Source organism: Mauremys reevesii, linkage group 10 (assembly GCF_016161935.1).
Source record: "Mauremys reevesii isolate NIE-2019 linkage group 10, ASM1616193v1, whole genome shotgun sequence".
Classification (NCBI taxonomy): Eukaryota; Metazoa; Chordata; order Testudines; family Geoemydidae; genus Mauremys; species Mauremys reevesii.
This window is the reverse complement of record NC_052632.1, coordinates 55,582,495-55,604,349: the sequence shown is the minus strand read 5'-3', so window position 1 is coordinate 55,604,349 and position 21,855 is coordinate 55,582,495. Positions and strand designations below refer to the sequence as shown.

Here is a 21,855-nt window from a genome sequence, read left to right as displayed (position 1 = left end):
GCCACATGTTGGTACCCGTGGAAAGTGTGTGCGTGAGCATGTGGGTGTGTGGACCACTGGCCTCACGTAGCCATGAGCGTGTGTTCCCACAGCAGCCAATGCGGAGGTGTTTGGGCTGCTTTAGTTTTCGTCCCCAGAGGCCCTGGGCTGGGGTTCTGTCTCTCGTGGGTGGCCCAGGGCCTTGGCTTCCTGAGGTGCCACCTGGGCAAGTGTGCAGTAGCTGGCAATGGCAGGGGCTCTGCAGGGAGCACACAGGAGACTGGCTCTTGATTGGTGCCCTCTGAGCGAGCGCCGACCATCATATACGGTGGCCAGAGGCCAGTGCTGAAGCTGAAGGGCCATTCTCTTATAAATAGCACCTGGCCATGGGTGTCTGTCGAAGAGCCACTCCCCCACCCCATTCCCATTCTGAGTCCAGGGGCTGTGTGTGTGCAGAGCCCCTGCCTCTCTGTCCCCCTGCACTTTGAATGGGGCTAGGGCTGCAGCTGCCAGCCTGTAAATAGGGATTTGCTGAAGACAAAACCCAAATGTGAGACGGGAGGGTCTGCATCGCAGTGGAGTCTGGGGGAAAGGATCTTGCATGCAAGTGTCATGATGTAGCATTTCCCACCACTCGTCTGGCTTCCTACCCTCCCCGCCCAGCTCCCAACTGCCCTTACCCCCTTTCCTCCATGCCCTGTCCTCTCACACCCTCACTAATTTCTTTCTTTCTCCCCTCCCCCGCCCCGCCCTGCCCCACTGTGGGTTTGTGACCTGTGGGCTGAGGGAAGCCCTGGGTGCAGGCTGCCAGGTGTGCACTGAGCTGGTAGCAGTGGGCGCTGCCTTTCAGCAGATCCGGGGGGGAGAGGGGAGCATAGACCTTCCCTGCTGAGAGGCTTAGATCAGCTCCTGAAGGACAGGGACACCCCACCCCTGCATTCCCTGCAGAGGGCTGAGGCCACCCCCTGGATGCACCCCCGGGCCTAGGGAAGCAGGCTTGCCCTGGTGACACCAGCGCCCCCTTCTGTCTGTTCCAGGCAGGCAATGTGAAATATTTTTCTCCCTTGAATTTGTTCCTGCAGCCCCGTGCTCCTCGTATGTGAGAGGCCATTTTGGTGTGGGCCAGCTAAAGAGGGGGGCTGGGGCTGGCTTCCTTTCTTACAATGAAGCCCTTTTCAGAAATAAAGCCGTTGCTACTGGCTTCTCTCACGTGTTTTTTTTCGTCTCTGCTGCTTCTCCCGTCCCTGCTCTGCGCCCCTCCTGGGAGTATGTGTCACCTGCAGGGAAAGGGGTGGCAGAGAGGGGTGTCTGGCCATGAGCCTGCTCCTGAGCCATGCGCCCCTCTCCCCTCCACTATGCACCATGGCTCAGGAGCGTGGCCATCACTGGCCCTGGACGGCAACCACCATGGAGGAAGGGCAAATGGCTCTTTAGTGGACAGAAAGGATGCTTCTGCAATGCTGCACACGGCACCTAGCTGCAACAGCAATGGGTCCACTCGAGAGGGGGAGCTGCATTCGCTGAGGTAAGCACCGCCCTGAAGAGATCCTGTCTGTGTATTGAGGTCACCAGCATCCCCCATGGCTGTGGCCCTCTGGGGTCACCAAGGCAAAGGACAACATAAGAGCAGCAGGCTAATTGGGGGTAGATCTAACCGTGCTCAAGGGGGGGTTGCAGGCTGGGTCTAATGAAAAACCTGCCTCTCAGTGATAAGCCAGGGTCACAAATATCACTCCCGGGTTTCCCTCCCCCGCAAACTCCCAAGGCAGATGGGTTCACTACATGGCAATACCCCCCCCCCCCCCGTCTCATTCCAGAGCTCCAGGGAGATAACTGCCTGCCCCTTCCACGATCCAGATGTCCCTCTGGCCTAAGGGGACAACACCTTCCCCGTGCACCAAGTGGAGCTGCTGTAGCCCCTGGAAACGAATGAGTAGAATAAACATGGGGCTGTAACTTGGGCCCGAGCCCCAAAGACGGTGGCTCTTGGCTGAGTGGGAGCAAGTGCTTGTTTGCACGCCAGGTGCTGGGGCAGGTTGGGAGCCTTTCCCCAGAGCCCCCCGCTGAGCTGAGATGGGCGTTCTCACCCGTGGGCTAAGGTAGCAGCTGGGGAGCTGACACCAGGCACTGGCGTTTGGATCCCCAAACGCTGGCACTGGCAGGAGCAGCCAGCCTGGATGCTGCCCCAGTAACTACATGCTTCATGATCCCGGCCTCTGAGATCTGCTACTAGCTAGCACTATAGGAGAGCAAGGTCCTGGTGATATTTATTATTACCTGGAAGGATCCTCTTCCATGTCACTGATGCATCACTGTAACACACAGCTCTGTCCAGCAGAGGGCACTATCTGAAGTATGATTTATAGCCCCCTGGAAAAGGCCCGCCCACCTCCCAGGTCCCCTGCACTGCACAGCCCAAGCAAGCAGCTCTCCTGCCTGGGCTTGAGCATGGAGCTTCCCTGTCCAGTGCTGGCTGGAGCGTGGTAAAAAAGGGACTCAGGAGGAGCCCTGCACACTGGCTGGGGAGGTAGCAGTAGCTGACAGCACGTACTGCAAAGGTGTCTCCTCTCTACTCCCCTCTGTCCTCAGCCCTCTCTAACCCACCCATGTCTGGCTCATGCGGGGTGCCAGCCAGCCCGTGGCACATGATGTAGTAGGCGCTGCAGTAGACGGGTGACTTGTTGGGGTTGGAATAGGCCTGCTCCGGCTTGAGAGAAGCGAAGGGATTGGCTCCGTAGCCTGTGATCTGGGTCTCCAGCTCTGTCAGGATTTTCAGGGAGTACTTCAGCTCCTGCTCGCTGTTGGGAGGGCATGGGGCACAGTTACCACACTGCCTACCTCACCCCAGCCCTGACCCTCAGACACCTCCTGGGATTTGACCCCTGCCAGAGTAAAACACCAGGGCCCTGACACTGCACCAGGAGACTTGCAATGTGAACTTCCTCACAGCAGTGCCCCATCGGTGCCAGCTGGGACTCCGGCATTGTGCGCATCCCCCACAGCAGTGCCCTGTCACTGCTCGCCAGGGCTCCAGCAGCACCACCGTCACTGCGGTGCTGACAGTGGCAGCTGCCTAAATGCTCCCTTAGCAGTTTAAAACAGAGTCAGGCGCTAATAGCCAAATACAACCTGTTGTTACAAGGTGACTTGCAACAAGCTGACTGGTTCAGAAAGCAGACATCTCTTGCAAATGACTGTCTGGAGGACTCTGGGGCACAGGACAGCAGAGCCCCATATGTATTCAGCCCCCCAAGGGAAAGCAGGGGGAAGGGCCTTTCTTACTTGTAGACGGTGAAGAGGGTGGGGATCTTGTAGTCCCGCAGCAGCAGCAGTGTGGGGAGCCAGCCTTCCATCACATCCAGGCAGGCATGGAATCCTGCAGAGGGAAGGACACCAGAAAGCTTTGGAGCCCAGTGAGGCCAATAGCAGTCGTGCCTCTGGTGTCACTGGAAGCAGTTTGAGGCCCTTGCTGTGGTAGGTGTTGAAGTTGCATGTGTGCTCATGCTCAGGCATACATGCGCTGCCACCGCATTGTCCCATCCCCTGCATAGCATCATGTTTCCAGGAGGCCCTATTCTCCTCGCCTTGCAAACAAGTAGCTCCCATGACTTCACTGTCTCCCACAAGGAGGGGCAGGCACAACAAGCCCCTGGAGTTTTCCCACCAGGGAGCGGTGACAAGGAATGCTGTTTATGCAGCTGCCTCGCCTGCCCCCAGCTAGGACACCCTGAATGGAACGAGCTGACTGGAGCATGCAGTGTTTTGGGAGTGGGGGCTTTTGAAGCATTCCCAGCTTGTGAGCCATTGGGGATTTCACAGGCTCCCTCTGGCTCTACCAGGCCAGCCCTCTGCTTGCAATGTTATTGTCCTGGTGCTAGCGTATGGCCAGCAAAATGCCATCATGGCACGCCGGCATGCTGACTGTCTTCCTCCTATAGGAACATTGGATCCCAACATGATGCCAACAAGTTGGTCCTGGAGAACACGGCGGGGTCAGTCAATCCACAGTACCTTCAAACTGCTGGCTAAGGGATAATAATAAGTCTTTGCACTGATATACCCTTCCTTCCAGGGCCCCAAAGCATGTTACAACACTAGATGGGCCAATTAACCAATTAGGCAGTTAATTAAGGAGGTTCAACTGGGCAGGAATAGGCAGGGCCTATAAAGCCCAGGAGCTGGAAGGGGAAGAGGCTGCTGGGAAAAAGCAGACACTGCCAGAAGAAATGGAGGAGTGAGTGGGGTGACGGGCTGCAGTCACTCCCTGGGGAAAGGGGAGGAGGCTTTGGGAACTGGTAGGCCCGGGAATAAAAGGGGAACCAGTAGTTGGAAGCAGCCCAGGGACAGAGCAGTAAGGCCTGGAAGAGATGGCCCAGACTGCTGAGCTGAGGGTCCCTGGACTGGAATCCACAGTAGATGGTGGGCCTGGGTTCCCCTTCTAGCCACTGGGTGAGTGGCACTGACTATTGAGGAGCTAGTTCCCCCCCCCCCAAAAAAAAAGGATAGTGACATGGCTGGAGGGCTGAGCCACAAAGAGGACACTGTGGTTCCTGAGGCTGTGAGAGGGGCTGCAGGCGGACAGCAGTGATGGTGTGCAAACTGTGGACGGGGGGGCATAGGCCTTGAGTGGCCATAATCCCCAGAGTGACCAGGAGGAGGCATCAGCCCAGTGGTGAGTGGTGCACCCCATGACACCAGGTGAACTTTAAAACTCTGGGGCCACCTCTCTGCCTGGGTCCCCCTCACACCCAACTCCAAACACCTTGCTGGCTTCTTGACCCCCACTTACTGCAAACAGATTGTCAGTGCTTCTGCAGTTACCTCGCTCTTTGCCATCCGCCTCTGATTAGACCATTTCCACAGCTCCCTTAACATAAAGTATCCCCTTGCCACTGCCCCAGTCTCTTAGAAAAAAAAATCTTAGCCTAGCCCACTGCGCTTCCCTGACAACACCCCTGCAATGAGTTAAAAGCATTTGCCTGGATCTGACCCCTGCATCCTCTCTCCTAAAGACTAAGCTCTGGCTTACTCTATGTAGCACCTACTGGGACAGATATATTTTCCCCAGATGCATTCCATGTCCAGTAGCTCACAGACTTATTTAGTGAGGATCTTAAAAGCACTTTTCCATAAACAGGGTTTCTGAAGCTTTCTCTTCACCCCACCCAGGGCCGGCTCCAGGGGTTTTGCTGCCCCAAGCAGCCAAAAAAAAAAAAAAAAAAAAAGCCGTGATCGTGATCTGCGGCAATTCAGTGGGAGGTTCTTTGCTCCAAGCAGGAACGAGGGACCCGCTGCCGAATACCTGGACGTGCCGCCCCTCTCCGGAGTGGCCGCCCCAAGCACCTGCTTGCTAAGCTGGTGCCTGAAGCCGGCCCTGACCCCACCCCCACACTTCCAGATTCAGAACTCGTTGCTTGAGCTAAACTCAGTGCTGATTTACTACAGCCCCAAACTGCCTTGCCATGTCCTCACTGAGCAGGAAAGCAGCAGATCAGAGAGGTTCTAAAGGGCCAGATCCTCAGCTGACTCCAGTGGAGTCAATGGAGCGGTGCTGATTTACACCTGATTTTGCTCCGGATCCCTCTAGAGAGGCTGCCTTTGCTCTTTGGGCTTAACCTAGCACCATTTACTTCTGCAATGAGTTGTGCCATGTCTGTGCTTTCATATCCTAGGCCTTTCTCTCTCTCTTAAATAAAAGTGCTGATATGTTACAAACCCTTGGAATTCTCCGGCCATTTCTACATGCTCGCTGCAAGTATTTCCTGCCCTTTCCAGCCTCGATGGGCCAGTGCAGTGATGCAGGCCTCAGGTAGGCTATGCCTACTGTGAGGAGAGGCAGAGGCAAACCCATGCAATGGAGATAACCTGAAACCCTCAAAATTAGGCAAGAACATAAATACTATGAAGTAATATCAAATACTTGTTTGGGAAAATAAACTGTAAATAACCATCACAAGGAAAGAAACTTTGCCAACATGCTGTGTCACTCTCAGGGAGGACTCAACTCTTCCTCCCTCCGGCTACAAAGTCTAGTTTCACCCCAGCTGTCCTGATGTCTCTGGCTTGTGATGCTCCTTTGAGCTGATGCTGCTCTGACCGTACCTCCTTCCAGCAGGTTCACCCACAAGCGACAGTGCCTCACCTGGAGAGCCATGCCTGTTCCCCAGGTGCCTAAATTGTATTCCCTCTGTCAGCGTCCCAGTGAGCAACCTGCCTGGTCACACGCCCTGTGCCCAGCCCCTTGCATACGGCCCTTCATATCCAGTTTCCTCGGCAAATCTTTTTACCCCAGTGCCGCTGCCTTCTTTAACCACCTTCCAACGGCCTCCTCTCTGGCGGAATCCAAGCCCCCTCCGCAGCTCGAGCTGCCCTCTCTCAGGGGGGGTCTAGCTCCCCACCAGGGCAGCATTCTGTGCTGCTGCATCACAGCTGCAGGCTCTAATGCTAAGCCCAACCGCAGCAGGGGCTAGTGCTAGGGCCAGGGTAACTACACCTACAAACTTCCTAACCACTTGCAAACTTCCCCCCGGGCTGGAAAGGAGTCCCAATCTGATGAGCTGATTCAGGTCTATCTCTGCTTTCCAATAGACTGGGATCTTGGTGACTTCCCAGGGTATCTAGAAAGCACACGGTGGGTCTGGCATATGCAGAGGGGGAAAGCGCACACCATTCTTGGCTGTGCTTGCTAGGGGGCAGCAGACATCTGGACTGAAATCTTGATAGCCAGGGTCTCATAGGCCTAATATCACAGCTCAGCCAGGCTATGTGGCACTTCCTGTGGCAGCCAGTCCCTAATGGCATATGGCACCAAAGTTAAAAAGCAATCTGACTAGGAGCTAACAAAGTACCTGGGTTTGCCGCCTCCTTTCCCAGGATATAGGCTACCACAGCCAGTGTCTGCAGTGTTGCTGAGCTCTTGGTTCATGTCATTGTCCCAGCAGAAGGCAAATGCAAGTCACAAGGAACTTGGCTGATGATAAGAGAGCACTGGCTCTCAAAAATCATATATTGTGGCATATATGAGGCAGCAATATCTAGTGGTTAGGGCAGGGCAGTGGGAGTCAGGACTCCAGGGTTCCATTCTCAATTCTGCCACTGACTTGCTGTGTGCCCTTGGGAAAGTCAATTAAAAATAAATTTAAAAAAAAAATCACTTTGTGCCTCAGTTTCCCCATCTAGACAATCCTTGCATTTTTAAAGTGTTTTGAGATCATCAGATCCAGGGCTCTCTATGTGTAAGCCATTTTAAAGATGTTGTGATAAAATCTTCTGATCCTGGTTAAACACATGAAGGAGCCAGCGCAAGTATGGTGCATGAAATACTAAAGCCTGTGGCACAATGCTTAGGAGCAGAGACAGTTAAAAAAAAAAGGGGGGGGGGAAGCCAAGCTCTAGGAGGAATATCCACTAAGCAAGGCCATCCTTTCCTGACCCTGTCCTTTGGTACAAAAATGCTCCCAGCACATTCTAACACCTTGATGCTGAGTCACCATGTTGCCACATGAGCCTCAGTGTGTCATTGACAATGGGTCAGTGCAACGACATCACGTTGTGTAAACCCAGGAGTCTCTAACTGTCTTGCTAAGCTGGGGTTGCAGGATGCCAGCTGACCCATGCAAAGCTGGACCATGCCATCAATTCCCAGCCCACAAAGCCTGGTGGGAATTCTTCTTGCATGGCAGAAAGGAACAGTTGAAATCTTTTCAGTTGTTCTGGCCTTTAACCCCCAGAGCCTCCTTGGTATCACCATTGAGGAGATGTTGTCTTGGTGTCTCTCCCTTCTTTTTGCTTTATGTTGCCTGTAGTGGAGTGGCTGCCCCACTCCTGTATAACAGGGGTTAAAAGCAGCCAAGCTAGGCTCACTGGGGAAGCAGCCAAGCTGGGCCAGGCCAATCAGGGCCCAGCTGGCCCTGATAAGAGGGCTGGGGGCCAGGAGCTGGGAGGAGTCTCGCTCTAGCCCTGGAGTGGGAAGGGCTGGCTGCCTGGGAGCAAGGTACCTGAAGCAGAGCAGTGCTGGAGAAGGGCAAGAGGAGCCGGGGCGCTCCAGCCTGGTAAACTCCCAGGCTGCAGGACTTGGTGAAGGCCTACAGAGCTACTGGGGCTGCAGAGGTGTAGCCCAGGGATAGGAAGAGGCAGTTGGTCCTACCCAGGGCCGGCTCTACATATTCAGCCACCCCAAGCAGTCATGCGCGGGAGACGCCCCGGAGCCCCGGGAGCAGCGGACCTGCCGCTGGCTTGACTGGTGAGGGTCCGCTAGTCGCGCGGCTCTGCTGGACCGCCTGCAGCTGCGGACGGTTGGCTGGTCCGGCAGCTCCGGTTGAGCTGCCGCAGGCATGCCTGCGGGAGGTCCAGCGAAGCCGCGCGACCAGCGAACCATCCGCAGTCATGCCTGCGGGAGGTCCACTGGAGTCGCGGGCCGAGCGCCCCCTCCGCAGTCATGCCTGCGGCAGGTCCGGTCGTCCCGGGGCTCCAGTGGACCTCCCGCAGGCGTGACTGCGGCAGGTCCGCCGGTCCAATCTGCCGCCCCTGACGACAACTGCCGCCCCACGCGCGTGCTTGTCACGCTGGGGTCTGGAGCCGGCCCTGGTCCTACCCCATTGCCAATGGGGAGTGGCCATTACAGACTGCAGTCACCCCAGTGAGCGGGGGCTAGATGATGACTGGCAGTAGCCACTGAGGCAAGGTGGGTTTAGTGGGTTGGGGGTTCCCCTGGGAGGGGAGACCCAGAGCGTGGGGGTACTGCTGGGGCAGAACCCTAAGGTAAAGGGCACTGGGGTCCGGGAGGGACACGGGGCCAGCAGCAGGCGAGACACCGACCTGCAGAGGGTGCTCCATATGCTGGTAAAGAGCTAATCCCCAGATGACCAGCAGGAGGCGCTGTGCCAGTGGGTCTTCACTTTGCTACACTGCCCCAAGTCCTTGTCAATCTGAGTGTCCCCTACCCTCCGGAAGTGGAGAAGGTCAGCAGGAGGTGGGGTGATAACAGAGGGTGCAGAAACAAGCCGCAGGAGAGGAGATGGGGGGGGGACGGACTGTCAGGGAGGAACAGGAAATCTGAAGGGCAGCATTGATTGGGCCTAGAAGAAGAGACCCGAGGAGCGCTGCCCCAGATGGGCAGTATCAGTGGGGAGGGCAGCACCATTTGAGACAGCAGTTAGCCTCTGTCTGTGCACTCACCTGGATGAAAGCCCACCACAAGGTCTGGGCGGGCAGCCTGATGAGTCTCCACCTGGGATTCCCAGAAGTCAGGATAAAGGGCCTTGTAGCTGCTGAGATAGACTCTTCCCCTGGGTCCGAACGCTGTCAGCGGAGGCCTCATGATGGGTCCATCTACCACATTGACTCCCACCATTACTACCTCCATGCCCTGGTGCCCAGGAAACACCCGCGTCAGCTCATCATAATCCGTCACCCGGGTGTTGAGCGTCTCGATATGGGAAGCCCCTATGACATGCACTGTGACAGGCTTGGTATAGAGATCAATGTCGAAAGCGTGCAGCCCCAAGCCGATGGTAATCGGCCTGGACTGGAAGTCTGTGGTCAGCCGTTTGACAGACTCCAGCAGCTCTCCCTCCTCTGGCTTTGGCTTCCCCACGTTGGCCCAGAGGATGTTCATATAACGCCCGGTCAGTATAGCGCTCAGCTTTTCTTCCAGGTGCTCCTGCATCGAGAACCAGTCTTCCCAGCTTTTCACCTCCTGTATGCGCTTTGTCCAGGTTGCCGTGGGGAATGGGATGTCACCTAGAAGGAAAACCCCAGAAATTCTCAGCTCAGTGCTCCAGACTTCCCCAGGCTGTACTGATCTTTTCCCCTGGATAAGGGTATCATCCCTTTAAAAACACAGCGCTTGAAGCTCTGCCATTCAGCTTAACAGGAGGTGCTGAGCCCAGAGCAGTCCTGCCAGTGAACAAGGATACGTTGTGTGGTAACAAAGGAGAAACAATAGGGAGATGGAGGAGCTGACTGTATAACGGAAGTCTGAGCCACCAACTCTGTGAAGGATGTTGGAACCCCAGAGAACCCAGGAGTCTTCAAGCCAAACTAGGAGAGCAGCTGCAGGTATGAAGGACTCCACAAATCCCCTGAACAGTTGAGTGTATGAGACCTAATGAGGAGACTGGAAGCCCCTGCAGCTATGAGTCCGTGTGTGTGCAATTCCTGGATTCCCCCTAGCTAACACTCAGTGGTATCCAGACACCACCTTGCTTGGCTTCACAGCATGACAGGGCTCTGTCAGGCTTCAGAGACAGCCCTCAGTGCTTGTCACTGATATCATGGAAACCCAGGCAGGCCACAAAGGTCTGAGAGCTGGGGAGGGAACGTGAGCAGGTCTGGATAGAGTCCACCATGAGACCCCTGGCCCAATTCCCTTCTTGGTGCAATCTTCTTACCATCTGCTTGGAGCCTTGCTTCCTGCATGAGGCAGCAGACAGATGAATCTGCGCTAAGACAGTCAAATGGCCTCTGGCCACAGATGGCCCAGCCAGCTTTGACCCAGTCAAAGAGGACCCCTTGTCCCCTTCTGTTGAATGTAGGCAGCAAACCTACCTGTGAAGACGAGCCATTCTACCAGCCGGTCAAGAGCTACCAACCTCAGCTTCTTACACAATTTCTTGTGCACAGGCCAGTTGGCCCGTTGGCACTCTGAGTTGCAGTAATACACGTTCTGGCACCTAGAGGGAGCAGGAGAGAGGAGAGAGAATATGGTGCTCCACCAGGCAGCAAATTCAAGATACATCCTAGCACCTGATAGGAGAGGACCATCAGGAGTGAGCCTGAGAGATGCCCCAAGGAGACCAATACTCAGTGCATGAGTTGATGGGCCCCCTCTGGACTGCACGGCATTCTTGCCCTCACCTATCCCTACATGTGAAAATGAGACATAAATACATGAATTTGTTCCTGGCGTAACTTCATTGATCCATTGGGGTTACATCAGGGATTAGTTTGGCTTTGGTGCTGTTGCAATGTCTTTCAAAGGGGCTGGTAAGAACAGAGAGCTCCTCACTTAGCAGGTGTCGCCCATTGTGTTGGTACTGCCGCCTTCATCCAGAAGGCAGCATCATTGGAATCATGTACAAGCTACCCACCAAGGAGCAGCTACTCCCCCTGTCCCTGCAACATCTCATCCTCCATCCATGATAGCCAGAGAGTGCAGAGGTTTAGACACTGAGGGCCTGTTCTCACTGAAATTAATAGAATGACTCCCATTGACTTTGGATCCAGTCCCGAGGAATTACGAGAAAACAGATGCACACAACCGCTACTCAGAGGAGTAACCTCTATTATGGGGCCCCATTCAGAAGCCTAGCTAAGCTTCTATGTTAGAAGGAATTGTCCTCCTGTTCCCATAGATATTCTGGGAATATTTCCACTGGGGTAAGAGAAGGATCTTGCCCTGTGCTATGGCTCAGTCCTTGTCCTCAGCCACACACTGAGTGCTGTTGAGTACCTTTTGCATCGTCGGAGGCTTCTGGGGTCTGGGAGGGCATCGGGGAGTTTCTTGCACTCAGCACAGAATTTGAAGGTGTCCTCCATTTTTTGAAACATGTCGAAATAAGTCCGGATCCCAAAATCCATCCCCAGCTTCTTCCCATCCATGGCAGACCTGCAGGAAAACAGCCAAAGTAGCAAAGTCGATAAGAGGCGAGCAAGGCACAACCCAACCTTGTCCTAGCGTGGTCCTTTCATAGTGACAAGACTGGCCGAAAGATGCTGTGTAATGGAAGATGTTACTTGCAGCGGGGTACTGTATACTGCTGCAGTATGAATTCATTACCACAGCTTTGATGAGGGCTTCTGTAGGGGCCAGCCCAAATGTTATCAATGCCCTGATGGCAGCTAGCAGAGACTGTCCTGATTGGATGCCTTTATCCATGCTTGGTATGATCAGGGACTGTTCTGAACTGAAGGGAAGTTATAGCCACATGTTAACATGAACTGGCAGGGCCAGGCCTCGTCTGAGGACCCCTTAGGAGAGAGAACTTTATCCCTACTAGGGTATGAACCAACAGGGCATGATGTTCTGATCCTTTGAGAACAAGGGAGTTTAACTTTCTTTTCACTGGAAGTGGCCCTGTCAGTCCAGCAAGCTCCCCTCTAGCCAGGGGGCACATAGCATTTGCTTTGCTCTTTCCCTCAGGCCATCCAGAAGTCTAATGCTCTCCCAGTGACTAGTGGAGACAGTCCTAGAGGTATCTGAGGTTGTGTGCCATGCGGGTGTTCAGATGGCAGCACGCACCTTGTGCAGAAGCCACTGGGCACCCCGGCATTACTCACTTGTATTCATCATAGCTCTTCATGTTGAGCTTCTTCAGGATGACCTGCGACAGACCAGGGACATTGCTATCCATAGCTTGGAAACCCAGGGAGTCCATGCTGGGGCTTGTAATTACTGGTTCTTCTGCAGGCTTCTTCTTGGAGTGGCTGGACTTGGAAATTGCGCCCTTGTTTCTGTGGGCCATCTCTGTCAGTCCTGGAAATCGGGCAGGCTGCAAATAAGGAGAACGAATAAAGGAGAATAACTGCAGAGGTCTTGAACAGGCTCCCCCCCATCTATCCCAGACTATAGTACCTGAGCTCTGGACACCTTCTCTTGGTATGCTGGAGATGTCCTCCCCACTTAACGACCTGCAGGGAGAGCAGCAAGGTCTAGCATGCAAACGGCTGGGAGCCTGGTAATCTGGGATCCAGTGTCTGCTCTGCTCTGCGTGAACTGGGGCAAGGCACTTCTCGTCTCTGCTCCTCCGTTTCCCTGACTTTAAAATGGAGAAGTACTAATATCTCTCCACTTCCCTGGTGAGTTGAGGCTGAATTAATTCATGTACACAAAGCCGTTTTAAATTCCACGTGGTATGGAAGTTTGGAGAAACCTGAGATGCAAAATATAGATCAGGATGCTGAATTTGGGAGGATCTGACTCAGACCCATGTCTAAATGGAATGGGCATATTAGGAGCCACTTCTTCTGGGTGGTTTTCAACTCTTCTGTCTACAATAGCTGTCTACATCCCCTCTCTCTTCCTCCGCCCACCTCTGACTTCCGTCAGCTCCACTTCCAACTAGTGATTTGGATCCAGTTTGTATCTTTAATCCCGGATGGGTCTGGAACAGTCCCACAGCACAGCAGGAATCTCCAAGACTGGCCAGGATCCCATTGTTCTCCCCCTGCAAATGGACTTTCTCTGCCCTCTTGGCTTGCGTACCTGGTCAGCGGAATCATTTGACTATATAGCACATTGCGGGGGTCTCTCTGGGAGGCACCCGGCTGAGAGCCAGAAAATGTGGCTTCGCTAACAGCTAAAAGCATCCCAGGGAGCTAAGTACTATTGTGTATTGTGCCTTTCATCCCTTGGTGTGTTGCAGACACATGAGACAGCCACAAGGGGGCCTGTTGGTGTTCTGCTCTGGGTATTCTCAGACCACAGGCTTTTTGAGTCCATCCACTCCCTCAGGTGTTTGCCCTGACTGGCATTATTCGCTAGTATCGCTACCTACCTCTCCAACAATGACATGGCCACGTTCTTGCTTGTGAAGGGAGCTGCTCTCCTCCCTCCTCTGCCGTGTTGCCCATCCATTCTCTTGCCCCCTTGACAGAGAGCTGTAGATACACTGCTTACCTCTTGGCCGCTGGTGGAAATCAGCGTGGTGGCGTCTGTCATTGCTTAGCACAAGCTGCCAGCACTGACTGACTTAGCCTCTCAGACAGCTCTTGCTCTGGTTCCCCCACAGCTGCTGTGACCTCTCTTCTGAAGAGGATGCCAGCAGCAACAGCAGGAGGAGAGAAGGAAGCCCTTTCATCCTCTGGTTTTGCCTAGTCCTTTAACAGCAGACCCCCAAATCTGTTCTGGGCTGTGCACAGGAGGCTCCCATGGCAATCAATGAGATCCATGTGCATCTCTGACCAGCACTAAGGGCAGCTCAGCAGGCGTCTTGACTAGCCAGTGGCACAAGACCATGTCAAATGTTCTCCAAGCTGGCACGCTGGTGAATGCAGTAGTGTTATTACTGTAGCTGCATGCTGTGGGGGCAGACAGAGCCAGGGTGGGGTGACCCACAGTGTAAAGAACTGGTCCCACAAGAGGAGACACAGAACGTGGAGGAGGACACAGGGTAGGAGGTCCTCAGGCTGGTTCTAGTTGGCAGTGTTGGAAGGATGTCTGCGCTAACAGTCTAGTGATCTGACAGGTTCAGGGAAGGATAAGCTTGTGGCCAAAACATGGGGGTTGGGAGTTGGGAGACCTGGGTTCTCTTCCCATCTCTACCATGGACTCACTGAGCACAGGACGGCCCCTCTCTGTGCTTCACTTTCCCCATTTGTACAACAGGGGCACGGTAATGATCTATCTCTCAGGAGTGCTTTTTAAGATTAATTTGCTAACATTTCCTGTAAGGTGCTTTGAGATCCTCAGCTCAGAAAAGGGCGGTGTGTTTTTACTTCTAGATCAAAGGTTCAAACTTGGCCCAGCTCAGTAGTACAAAAGTTAACAACAGTTTCATACAGACCACTCATCAGATGGTAGTGTCCATGGAAAGGTGCTCCTAACACCCAAGACACCACCATAATTGGCACTTATAGCATTGCCCCCTTTTGTGCAGTCCCAGCAGCAAGACTTGGGCACACTGGGGAGAGAGCTTACACCTTCCCTGCCTGTGTTGTACCTGCTCTGTTAGTAGAGAGAGGACTCTGGCTCCAGGGCTGGCAATCAGGCACATTTTCCCAGCACTGAACTTGCATAGACTAAGAAAAGGTGATCTGTACAGCAGGCTGGTTTCTCTTTATGATAAGCAAGTTCACTGCTGTTTCTCAATAGGACCTGGAGATGCACGTGGAGGTCTGGCCTAGGGGAATAACTGCTGACAGGTGGACGGTGCCTGCCTCGCTTGCAAAGCTGGTTGAAAGCCAGGAAAACGCTTTCAGCCCAGCCAGCTGACCTGGTTGGCAAAGAGCTGAGCCCTGCTGCCAGCCTTACAGGGCCTGATCATGGTCCAGAGCCAGAGAAGGAACAAGTCTGGTACCCCCAATCTCCATTTGATGAGCATTAAATTCTAGGCTGTTGTTATTCCGGCTTTATGCCCTACCCATAACCACAGCATCTGAGCACCTACCACGTTGCTCTTACAAAGTCAATCAGCCTAATTAGGAAATGCAAAGGGAAAACGTTGATGTCACCATCAGCCAATGTTGTTTGGTTTGTCTCTGGATGGCACAGATCATGCTTGAACTTCATGGGCACTTAGGAGTTGATGCTGCTATACACCGCGAAGGGAAGGGTGTTGGTGATGGCCATGGTCTCACGCCTTTTCCATACTAGCAGCAGCTAGCCCATGAGGGAGCATATGTTGAACCTGCAAAAAGGAGGTCTAGCTGCTGCCTCTGAGCATGCTCTTCCCCCCCCCCATCACGTACATACATATACCAGCAGTGACATTCTGTCTACATGTGTGCTCCACAGACAGAATTCTTCCTGCATGTGTGTGTGTACCAATGCACATGCTGCTAGTGTTTATAAGATAATACTTTTCTGCGCCAGCTCCAGGGACCTGAATCTTGTGGCATATATTAACCCAAGCTCAACAGAAGCCAGTGGTGGTGGAATGGTACAAATCACTCACCCAAGGGAGCAGGGCATGGATTCTATGTGTGAGCTGGGTGCGGGGGTGGTCGGGAGGAGTTTGCCAGCTGGATTACTTGGACTGCCTCCCACACCACTTGACAGATGCTTGATCTATTCCTGTACCATACTGATTGCCTTTCCAACCCAGAGTAAAAAAAAAGCACTTATGGAGATAGGGTGATGAGGAATAAAGGAGGAAAGCCAAGGGCAGCCATGCTCAAATGTCATGGGGCAAGAAGATAGACCCAGGAAAAAACACAACCCCTACCAACACAAATCTAATAGCAGTGCTATTCTGGTCCTGGGTCACCATGTGGAGTCAGCCAATCAGCTATAGGACTGGCCAGAGACCTCCTAGGAATCAAGCCAAAAGCAATTATAATGGCAGGAGTGATTTCCATTAATTGTTTGCCCTGGAACTTTTCAGATCTTTTCAGTCTATATTTTGTTCCCCAAGCATCCAAACGTAGCTCCTCGAGCTAGCCACAGCTAGTCCCAAGATCCTGCTCCCCCCAGGAAATCGGTGGGTACATTAATACTCAAAGCACTCTTCCAACCCAGATCAACGAAATGGTTAAAAATGCTTATTTCACTGAAACCCTTCTCACCTGGTCCTCAGCCCCATGCCAGCCAGGAGCTTGAGGTGTCAAAACAGAGAGAAAATTGTGCTCAGCCCCTAAATATAGAGACCAGAGATTCTGGCAGAGAAGGTTATTTCTCCTCCCCTTTGAATCCTCTTAGCCTGTTCCTTGATTCATCTGTAGCTCCATTTGTCAGAAGGGAAAAACAGGGAGAAATGTAATGGGTCTAAAAACTGCTTCAGCAGGAGGAACGTAAGAGAATGCTAAATGGAGGTGACGAGAGGGGAGGAAGAAAACAGTGCAGGGAGGGAATCTAAGGACCAAAGTAAACTTTGAGAAGTTCAACCATCCATTCCTTGAAATGACAACAGCTTACAAGGCAGACTAACCTTCTAGGTGCTTTTTCTTTGGTTCTTTCTTTCTTTCCTGTCCGTTGCTCTCTCCTTTGCTGTGGATTTCTCTCAGAGCTGCAGCTGCCTGCCTTCTCCTGGATTGTTTTCTGCTCTAACTGCAGAAATGCTAGGCAGAACCTTGTGGTCTAAGAATATCCTGCCTACTCAGATCCTGTCAAGAATTACTTCTCACTGGGTAGAGTGACTGAGACACTGGGGCTTGGCTCTTAGGAGGTGCACGTGCAAAACTCTTATCAGGTCCTGACTACAGGAGCTCCAGGATCCTATGTCTCACCTGCCCCCTGCTGGAAAATATGGTATTATCCACTAACCCCATGCCAGGGAATACTGTGAATCACCCACTTCACCCCTATGCTGGATGACAGGATCACCTACCTGATCCCATCACTTCCCCATGTCTGGAGTGTGTGTAGCTCACCTCACCTCTCTGGAAGAAGACAGTGCATATCATCTACCCTATGCTACCCTTTCCCCATGGCCAATGATACTGTGAATCACCCTTTTCACCCCACACCCCTCCATGCCTGAGGATGAGACTTGTAGGGCACCTGTGGCTCAGGAGCTGCACATGCCTGTTAATTTGTTAGTGTTTCCAGTGCAATGTGGACACTAAAAAAATAAGAGATGAGGCAGACATTCAGGGCCATGGATTTCCTTCTCCCCTGCTTTAGTATACTGCCCCTACAAGATGCTATCCACTCTGCTTTTGAGGATTCTAGTTTCTCACAGCTGTGTCACATGTCCTGTAAGTCAGGTAGAGTGATCACTTATGTGTCATGGAAATAAAGGATTGTAATTTATGTAATCTATCTAAATGCCAATAGTTCCATTCCTGGACCAAAAACCTACATTTGTATGGCAATGTGTGATACTTGATGTGATTGTTGCTGAAATGGGGAACAAATATTCTACTGTGTTACAAACTCTCACGAGTCTTGCAAGATTTGATATTTTTCTTAAGCTGCAGCTCATGGAGTCATTTAATTATGTGAGAATCTCAGCTTTCTTTCTTTCTTTAAGCTTTAAGCCCTCAGGGTTGAAGAGAGAAGCTTGAAAGTGTGACCCTAAAGGTCAAATAAAAAGAATCCCAAATGTATTATTTTTTAAAATCTTGTGACTTTTAAGGCAATCTCATGATTTTCAGGGCCTAATGAGTTTTGAATGCTTGGGGCTGCTTGGGAATGCTTGCAGGGGCGGCTCCAGGCCCCAGCACACCAAGCACGTGCTTGGGGCGGCATGCCGCGGGGGGCGCTATGCCAACTGCTGGGAGGGCGGCAGGCAGCTCTGGTGGATTTCCCGCAGGCGTGCCTGCGGAAGGTCCACCAAAGCTGCGGGTCCAGCGCGGACCATCCGCAGGCACGCCTGCAGGAGGTCCACGGGAGCTGCCTGCCGCCCTCCCGGCGGCCGGCATAGCGCCCCCCGCGGCATGCCGCCGTGCTTGGGGCGGCGAAATGTCTAGAGCCGCCCCTGGTGACTTGATATGGGCTACAGTACATTGGACCCTAAGTAAGGGAATTCCTTAAACAATAGGGTCCACTCTATAGGGTCCAGGGCAGTTAAAGAGCCCCAGATTGACTGGGAGCATTGCAAAATCATGTTGATAGTGATAGGCAAGGATGTGTGCCAGGCAAGGTCCCAGGGCATTCCCATGGATGGCCCATGTTCCCACAATGTCACTGTGTGAGGTCACAGCATGTTCCCATGGCACTAACAGGAGAGGACACAGGCATGTCAGAGTGGTTATGTCTCTGGCGCCCTAGGCTGCATGAGGTTTTTACCCCTCAGGGCCCCGCCCAGCTAGAACTAAGGTCCTGCTCTGCTCCAATCAAAGTCACTGGCCAGACTGCCCAGGGTCTGGAGCTGGGCACAGCCCGCCTGCGCCAGTAACCAAAATGGCCGCCTGGGCCTCAGCCCCAGCTCAGGAGAGAGGCTCCCCGCCCCCTGCTGCCCACAACAAGCGTGGCGGCAGGAGAGGTGGAGTCAGAACACCGTCACGTGCCCCGCGCGTCACAAGGGGCTAGGCACGCGCGGGAGTAGGAACGGTTGCTACGGTTACGGAGGACGCGCCCCTGAAAGGCAGCGTGTCACTGACTCGCTCCTCCCCGTCCCAGCCGTAAGCGGTGAGCACCCCTCGCTCGCGGCCCTGTACACCCGGGAGGGACCAGGGGTGACCCTTCCCTGGGGTCTGACCCCGTCATGTGCCCGGCGGGGAACCCCCGGGAACTGCCCACTCTGGGTATCCCCCCCCCCATCCCCTGCCCTGTCCCCCCTGGGCTGTCCCCTCCCCCTCCCGGGAACTCCCCCCATCCGGGCATCCCCCCCACCTATCCCCTGCCCTGGGAACTGCCCCCTCGGCTGTCCCTCCTCCCGGAACTCCCCATCCGGGCATCCCCACCTATCCCCTGCCCTGGGAACTGCCCCCTCGGCTGTCCCCTCCCCCTCCCGGGAACTCCCCATCCGGGCATCCCCACCTATCCCCTGCCCTGGGAACTGCCCCCTCGGCTGTCCCCTCCTCCCGGGAACTCCCCCCATCCGGGCATCCCCCCCACCAATCCCCTGCCCTGGGAACTGCCCCCTCGGCTGTCCCCTCCTCCCGGGAACTCCCCATCCGGGCATCCCCACCTATCCCCTGCCCTGGGAACTGCCCCCTCGGCTGTCCCCTCCCCTCCCAGGAACTCCCCATCCGGGCATCCCCACCGATCCCCTGCCCTGGGAACTGCTCCCCCCACGGCTGTCCCCTCCTGGGAACTCTCCCCCTCCGGGCATCCCTCCCACCTATCCCCTGCCCTGGGAACTGCTCCCCCCACCGCTGTCCCCTCCTGGGAACTCCCCATCTGGGTATCCCCACCTATCCCCTGCCCTGGGAACCGCCCACTCTGGGTATCCCCACCACCACCTATCCCCTGTCCCCCACGGCTGTCCCCTCCCGGGAACTCCCCATCCGGGTATTCCCCGGCTGTCCTCTGTCCTGGGAACTGCCCCCACGGCTGTCCTCCCGGGAACTCCCCCCATCCGGGTATCCCTCCCACCTATCCCCTGCCCTGGGAACTGCTCCCCCCACAGCTGTCCCCTCCTGGGAACTCCCCCCATCTGGGTATCCCCACCTATCCCCTGCCCTGGAAACTGTCATTCCTCCCCATCCCCCCGGCTGCCCCCTCCCAGGAACTCCCCCTCCGGGTATTCCTCCCTCCTACCCCGGGAACTGCCCCCCTCCAGGCTCTGGGTATCCTCTCCTGGCTATCTCCTGCCCCGGGAACCAGCCTCCACTGGGTATCCCCGCCTCGCCTATCCCCTGCCCTGGGAAGTTGGGAACTGCTCCCCCCCCGGGCTGTCCCCTCCTCCTCCCGGGAACTGCCCAGCTCTGGGATATCCCTCCCCTATCCCCCAGGAACTGCTACACCCTCCCCGGGTATCCTCTCCTGGGTATCCCCTGCCCCCGGAACCACCCCCAACCAGGTATCCCCACCATTCCTCCCCTTCCCCCAGGAACTCCCCACCACCGGCTATTCCCATCCCTGGGAACTGCCCACCGTTGGCTGTCCCGTCTCCTCTCCTGCCCTGGGAATTGCCTCTGGGTATCCCTTCCCTCCCTGCCTATCCCCTGCCACAGGAACTCCCCCCACACATATACTCTGGGTATCCGTGTCCCTAGGAACTGCCCTTTGTTGGGTATCCCTTCATCCCATTCTCTCTCCATAGCTAGATACATCACACAAATGTTTGACATGCTCCCCGGCCTGTACCATTCTGGGTTTATGCTTTCCATAAGACATTTTTCACTTTGAGCTTCACACGGAAGGGAACTGAACTGTAAAAAGGGTTTGTGTAGCCTGGTCTACACTAGGCGTTAAATTGGTTTTACGCTCCTAAAACCGGTTTAAACGCCACACCCGTCCACACTAAGAGGCCCTTTATATCGGTATAAAGGGCTCTTTAAACCGGTTTCTGTACTCCTCCCTAACGAGAGGAGTAGCACTAATATCGGAATTACCATATCGGATTAGGGTTAGTGTGGCCGCAGATCGACGGTATTGGCCTCCGGGCGGTATCCCACAGTGCACCACTGACCGCTCTGGACAGCAATCTGAACTCGGATGCAGTGGCCAGGTAGACAGGAAAAGCCCCGCGAACTTTTGAATATTTCCTGTTTGCCCAGCGTGGAGCTCCGATCAGCACGTGTGGTGATGCAGTTAAAAATCAAAATAAAGAAAGAGCTCCCGCATGGACGATGCGGACGTGATCGCTGTAAGGGCAGGCAAATCTGTTCTATCAGCGCTCCGTTACAGAAGACGAAATTCAAAATCATTTTTAAAAAATCTCCAGACAGACGCCATAGCAGGGGCTCAGCGCACTGCTGCGTGACAAACGTAACGGAAAGCCCAAGAATCAAATGGACGCTCATGAACTGGAGGACTCAAGTTATCCCACAGTTCCTGCAGTCTCCGAAAAGTATTTGCATTCTTGGCTGAGCTCCAAATGCTTCTAGGGTCAAACACGGTGTCTGCGGTGGTTCAGGGCATAGCTCGGCAATTTACGCACCCCCCCCACCCACCCCCAGAAGTGAAAGGGAAAGCAATCCTCTCTTGACTCTTTAACATGTCACCCTATCTTTAATGAATGATGCAGATAGACCCGATGCTGCAGCACTCAACACCAACATCCTTGCTCCCCCCCGCCATGGGTGGCTGATGGTGCAATACGACTGGTATCCGTCCTCGTCATCAGCCTATTGGCACATGGGGCAGTGCAAAAGGACTGGTAACCATGCTGACTAGCATCGGTGAGGTCTATCAAGGGTGCCTGGCCCTAATTTTTCATGGTAGATGGTACAGTACGGCTGATAACCATCATCGTCATAGCAACAGGGGGCTGAGCTCTGTCAGCCCCCACCCTTCATGTGTAAAAAAAAGATTCAATTGCCCCTGGACTAGCAGCGGGATGCTGGGCTCCTCTGCTCCACACTCCTTACTGTCCTGTCTGGACTATCATAGCAGCTGGAGGCTGCCTTCCACTCATTTCTCACTAACAAGTCAGTGTGTCTTATTCCTGCATTCTTTATTACTTCATCACACAAGTGGGGGGACAATGCTACAGTAGCCCAGGAAGTCTGGGGGAAGAACGGAATCAACAGGTGGGGTTGTTGCATGCGCACCCCCTGTGAATAGCATACAGCTCATAATTTCTGCAGGATCTGACACAGAGCAGCTGCACTCTCTGATACAGTGGTTCTCTAGTACACTTGCCCATATTCTAGCCAGGACTGATT

General features: G+C 54.1%; 2 protein-coding genes across 14 annotated transcripts in view; one reads left to right on the top strand and one right to left on the bottom strand.

Moving 5' to 3' along the window:
• Window positions 1–865: 865 nt before the first annotated feature.
• On the bottom strand, window positions 866–17,585 carry MSS51 (MSS51 mitochondrial translational activator). 5 transcript variants are annotated; one of them, XM_039491922.1, is made up of 9 exons: window positions 16,566–17,400; window positions 15,087–15,326; window positions 12,554–12,609; window positions 12,259–12,470; window positions 11,432–11,587; window positions 10,528–10,652; window positions 9,157–9,720; window positions 3,262–3,355; window positions 1,791–2,777 (listed from the first exon to the last, which is right to left on the bottom strand). In XM_039491922.1, the coding sequence occupies exons 4-9, from the start codon at window positions 12,441–12,443 to the stop codon at window positions 2,549–2,551; spliced, it is 1,353 nt and encodes a 450-aa protein (XP_039347856.1). In that variant the 5' UTR covers window positions 12,444–12,470; window positions 12,554–12,609; window positions 15,087–15,326; window positions 16,566–17,400; the 3' UTR covers window positions 1,791–2,548. The 5 variants fall into 5 exon arrangements, with proteins under 5 accessions (XP_039347860.1, XP_039347856.1, XP_039347855.1 ...); XM_039491926.1 differs by lacking the exons at window positions 1,791–2,777; window positions 15,087–15,326 and adding an exon at window positions 866–1,256 and having other exon boundaries at window positions 16,566–17,585; XM_039491921.1 differs by lacking the exon at window positions 15,087–15,326.
• Window positions 17,586–18,372: 787 nt separating this feature from the next.
• WDR90 (WD repeat domain 90) overlaps window positions 18,373–21,855 on the top strand; it is a 102,110-nt gene continuing 98,627 nt past the window's right edge. For 5 of the 9 annotated variants that reach the window (XM_039491304.1, XM_039491303.1, XM_039491305.1 and 2 more), the window contains exon 1: window positions 18,377–18,709. The gene's annotated coding sequence lies outside the window, so the exon portion shown is untranslated. Of the gene's footprint in view, window positions 18,710–21,855 lie in introns of all 9 variants that reach the window. The other 4 variants (XR_005585448.1, XR_005585447.1, XM_039491310.1 and 1 more) reach the window with 2 other exon arrangements.

Coding starts and splice junctions, on each gene's coding strand:
- MSS51 (XM_039491922.1), bottom strand. CDS start 12,443: ATGGCCCACAGAAACAAGGGCGCAATTTCCAAGTCCAGCCACTCCAAG. Junction 10,653..11,431: donor AGCCTCCGACGATGCAAAAG/GTACTCAACAGC, acceptor TGCTCCCTCTAG/GTGCCAGAACGTGTATTACT. Junction 9,721..10,527: donor AGAATGGCTCGTCTTCACAG/GTAGGTTTGCTG, acceptor TTTTCCTTCTAG/GTGACATCCCATTCCCCACG.